General features: G+C 49.0%; 1 protein-coding gene across 1 annotated transcript; it reads left to right on the top strand.

Annotated features, from left to right (window-relative positions):
* Nucleotides 1-1,289: 1,289 nt before the first annotated feature.
* Sephs2 (selenophosphate synthetase 2) lies at nt 1,290-3,614 on the top strand. Its single transcript, XM_013011665.1, has one exon. It carries the CDS (start codon nt 1,487-1,489, stop codon nt 2,831-2,833), a length of 1,347 nt encoding a protein of 448 aa, XP_012867119.1. The 5' UTR covers nt 1,290-1,486; the 3' UTR covers nt 2,834-3,614.
* The last annotated feature ends 670 nt before the right edge of the window (nt 3,615-4,284 follow it).

Here is a 4,284-nt window from a genome sequence, read left to right as displayed (position 1 = left end):
GATCCTCAGATCTCAGCCTCCTGAGTAGCTACTGATGCCTGGCATATGCCACATTTTTTTGATCCATTCATCCATCTGTTAGTACAATGCATCTTGATCAGTGTCTCCCTTTCCATATTTCTCTCTAGTTCTCAGATTTTTACCATTTCAAAGAGGCATATCTCTTAACCTTGTAATTTAACAAGGAGGTAGGTATGGTGGGAAGTGAGCTTAGTTGCTTTTTTCAGTTCACTTCTGGTTTGAACTTCTCAATCTGGACCTTTTGCTATTTCTTGAAAATAATATATTTTCCCTGTCTCCTCATCTATCCATCCTACTTCACTTAACACTATCATTTAGTTTAATCATGATTGATAAGCACTTAACGTGTTATTAAGATGATAATGCAATCAGTACAACAATAAATACATAGAACTGTTGGATACAATTCTAGAACTGGAACTGTTGGGTCAAAAGTACTTTGTGCAGAGTTTTTCTTTTTGTTGTTGTTTTGTTTTATGTCATGGCACCCTTTGGTTCAAGGCTAGCTTTCTACCACTGGAGCCACAGCTCCACTTCAGGTATGGCGGTGGTTCATTGGAGAGAAGAGTCTCATTGACTTTTGCAGCCCAGGCTGGCTTTGAACTTGAGATCCTCAGATCTCAGCCTCCTATGTAGCTAGGACTCCAGGTGGGAGCCACCAGCTCCCAGCCCAGGTGTATTTTTTTAAATAAACATTAGATAATAAACATTAATAAATCAAACTTAGAGACGTGCAGAAGCTTGAATAAGAGCGCACCTAGATAAGGTCAGGTTTTCCACTGCACAGAGGAATGAACTGATGCTGAGGAGGGAGAGTGACACAGAGCGCTGGGTGGCAGACCGAGCGCCCTCGGCGCCCAGCCGGGGCTCCGACCTTCCCGCCCGAAGTGTCGTGGAGCTGTGTGGATGTCGCCATTTGCTGCCTTAACCGCAGTTACCTAATTTTTTAATCTCTCGGGTTGTGTCTCCAGGGCTGTTTTCCTACGCGATCGATTTCGTGTGCGGTCAAACGACCTTGGCCGAGATCACTTAGTCATCCTTCGCTTGCAAGAATTCCGGACTTCGGTCCCCGCCACTCCCGAGAGATCATTTAAATTTCAAGCCGAGCGAACGGGACGCACGTGACGTCCCGCCACCCCCGCCGGGATCTTCTTTTGCAACCCGGCAGTTGCCAGCACCTTTCGGAGTGAAAGCGCACGCCTCTCTGGGGGGGGGCAGCGTCTTCATTGGATGGCGCGTGTGTCAATCACCAGGTCTCTATAAATACAGGAAGCCGGCGGCTTCTGGCTCCGGAAGGCACCGGTGTGGCGTGAGTCGCGCGTTGTGGTCGTGCCGCGCGGGCCGCGTGAGGGAGCCAGCTCTTCGGGTAATATCTGACTGTTACTTCACACTAACTCGAGTAGCATTTTTGTTTTGAAAGCCTTCTCTCTCCTCCCCGCCTCCTGTCTCGGCCGAGGCCGGCGTGATGGCAGAAGCGGCCGCGGGCGCCAGCGGCGAGGCGATGGCGGCGATGGTGGTGGCGGCGGCGGAAGGCTCCTCGGGCCCGGCGATCTTGTCTCTGGGCCGGGGCTTTTCGAGCTACCGGCCCTTTGAGCCTCAAGCCTTGGGCCTCAGCCCGACTTGGCGGCTGACGGGCTTCTCCGGCATGAAGGGCTGAGGCTGCAAGGTCCCCCAGGAGACGCTGCTCAAACTCCTGGAGGGACTGACGCAGCCGGCCCTGCGGCCCCCGCTGGGCCCCGGCTTGGTTGGAAGCCTCGATGAGGTGGCCCAGGAAGCTGGCCTGCAAGCCGCCGCAGCCTTTCCCACCCTGAGCATTGGGATGGACTCGTGCGTCATCCCGCTGAGGCACGGGGGTCTGTCGCTGATACAGACCACTGACTTCTTTTACCCCTTGGTCGAAGATCCTTACATGATGGGGCGAATCGCGTGTGCCAACGTGCTGAGTGACCTCTACGCCATGGGCATTACTGAATGTGACAACATGCTAATGTTACTCAGCGTCAGCCAGAGTATGAGTGAGGAGGAACGAGAGAAGGTGACACCGCTCATGGTCAAAGGCTTTCGGGATGCTGCTGAGGAGGGAGGAACCGCAGTGACGGGTGGACAGACAGTGGTCAACCCCTGGATTATCATCGGTGGGGTGGCCACTGTGGTATGTCAGCCCAATGAGTTCATCATGCCTGACAGCGCTGTGGTAGGAGATGTGCTCGTGTTGACCAAACCCTTAGGAACCCAGGTTGCCGTCAATGCCCACCAATGGTTGGATAACCCCGAAAGGTGGGGTAAGATAAAGATGGTAGTCTCGAAAGAGGAAGTCGAGCTGGCCTATCAGGAAGCCATGTTCAATATGGCTACCCTAAACAGAACTGCCGCTGGGTTAATGCACACATTTAATGCCCATGCAGCCACCGATATCACGGGCTTTGGCATCTTAGGACACTCTCAGAATCTGGCAAAACAGCAGAGGAACGAGGTGTCTTTTGTCATTCATAATCTGCCAATCATCGCCAAGATGGCTGCCGTCAGCAAGGCCAGTGGGCGGTTCGGACTCCTCCAAGGAACCTCATCTGAAACCTCTGGGGGACTGCTCATTTGTCTGCCAAGAGAACAGGCAGCCCGCTTCTGTTCTGAAATCAAATCTTCAAAGTATGGAGAGGGTCACCAAGCTTGGATTGTCGGCATCGTGGAAAAGGGAAACAGGACGGCTCGGATCATTGACAAGCCTCGAGTTATTGAGGTTCTACCTCGTGGTGCCACTGCTGCTGCTGCTGCTCCTGATAATTCCAACGCTTCCTCTGAGCCTAATTCGTGAGATGGAATAGCAGAAGTTGTTAGGAACTTCAAGCCTTTGTACACGATGATGGATGAGTCTCAAGTGTTGATTTTAAGAAATTTCCAAAGAAGCCTGCCTGCGTAGTGGTTCCAGCTGCCCTGTCTAGGTGATTCGAATCAAGTCATCAAAAGCTGCCCGTGTGTACATTCCAAGGCCAGAAGTAACATTTTGAACTTGGGGGTGGGAGGGGTAGGGACATGTGTTCATCTCTTGGGTAGATGAGGAGCAGAAAAAAAAAAAAAAAAGCCAAAACCTGCTTTCTCTTTTGAAAGCAAGATGAAGATGAAGCTGTTCCAGTTTGATGGATTTGTCTTTGCACTGGGTTGATTCATTTCTGCACAGGGGGTGAGATTATTAGAATTACCTACACAAAAACTAAATTGCAACGTGAAAATGAGAAGCAAATGAGTTTGAACCAATACTATTAATAAGTCTAAATTGTTAAGAGAAATCTTATGATGCAATGTCAAATTCTTATATTAGATTTTTTTCTGAGGAACTGTCTCTTTTCCTACTCTGGACAAGAGTTGAGCAGCTTGTCCAATGACTCGGAAAGGAGGACATGCATCCACCTGACTTGGTCTCTATTAATGATGTCTTTCCCTCTAAACCCCGGTAAGGACTGGGAAAGGCAGAGCAAGCTCTAGAGCCCAGGCCTTCGTGGTCATTAAGATGTTAAATATTGTGCTGAAAAATTCCTAGTGATTTAATTAATAATTTCTTTTGGTTTAATAAATAAAAGGGATTTTGTTGGAAAACTTGTCTGACTAATGTTTGCTTCTTGGCGATTCTCAAGCTTTTGGCCTTATCAAATAAACTTGTTGATACATTTAGAATCCAGCAAAGTGGAAAGAGTTATTTTCTCTCATCCTGGACCGGGAGGTTTAATACCCAGATTTAGATTTGTATCTTCTTCCTGATCTGACACAAAAGGACTGAAAATGGATATATACTTGAGGAATTCAAGGGCAGGAGGAAAAATAGCAAAGGAAAGATTTGGAGAATGGAAGGGGCTGGGAGAGGGATGGATAAGCCTTAGAAGCTGCCAGGGGAGACCAACAGGAAGTAAACTGATAGGCTCCAGAGGTGCTTAGAAAGGTGAGGGGGTAGGGCTAAGGATGAAAACAGGATGAAAGCTTTTATGCAGTTTAATTAGGTCTTTATACTTCTCAAACTCCTCCCATTGTACAGGTGACTCACCTCTTGCCTGGGAAAGGGGCAGTCAGGAACACCTGACACAGAAGAGGACAAAGCAAGAAAAAATGAGACTGCCCACCCTCTTCCTCAACTTAGCCATTAAGTGGAGCAAGGTAGCTAAGTGCTTACCTAGGATGCACAAGGTCCCAGGTTCAATGCCCAGCGTAGCAAGAAGGAACAAATAAAAATCCTGCTGAGGGGCTGGGAAGGTGGCTTAGTGGTAGAGCGCTTGC

This window comes from Dipodomys ordii, unplaced genomic scaffold (assembly GCF_000151885.1).
Source record: "Dipodomys ordii isolate 6190 unplaced genomic scaffold, Dord_2.0 Scaffold14, whole genome shotgun sequence".
Lineage (NCBI taxonomy): Eukaryota > Metazoa > Chordata > Mammalia > Rodentia > Heteromyidae > Dipodomys > Dipodomys ordii.
Note: the sequence above shows the minus strand (reverse complement) of the source record. Positions and strands in the feature narration are given on the sequence as shown.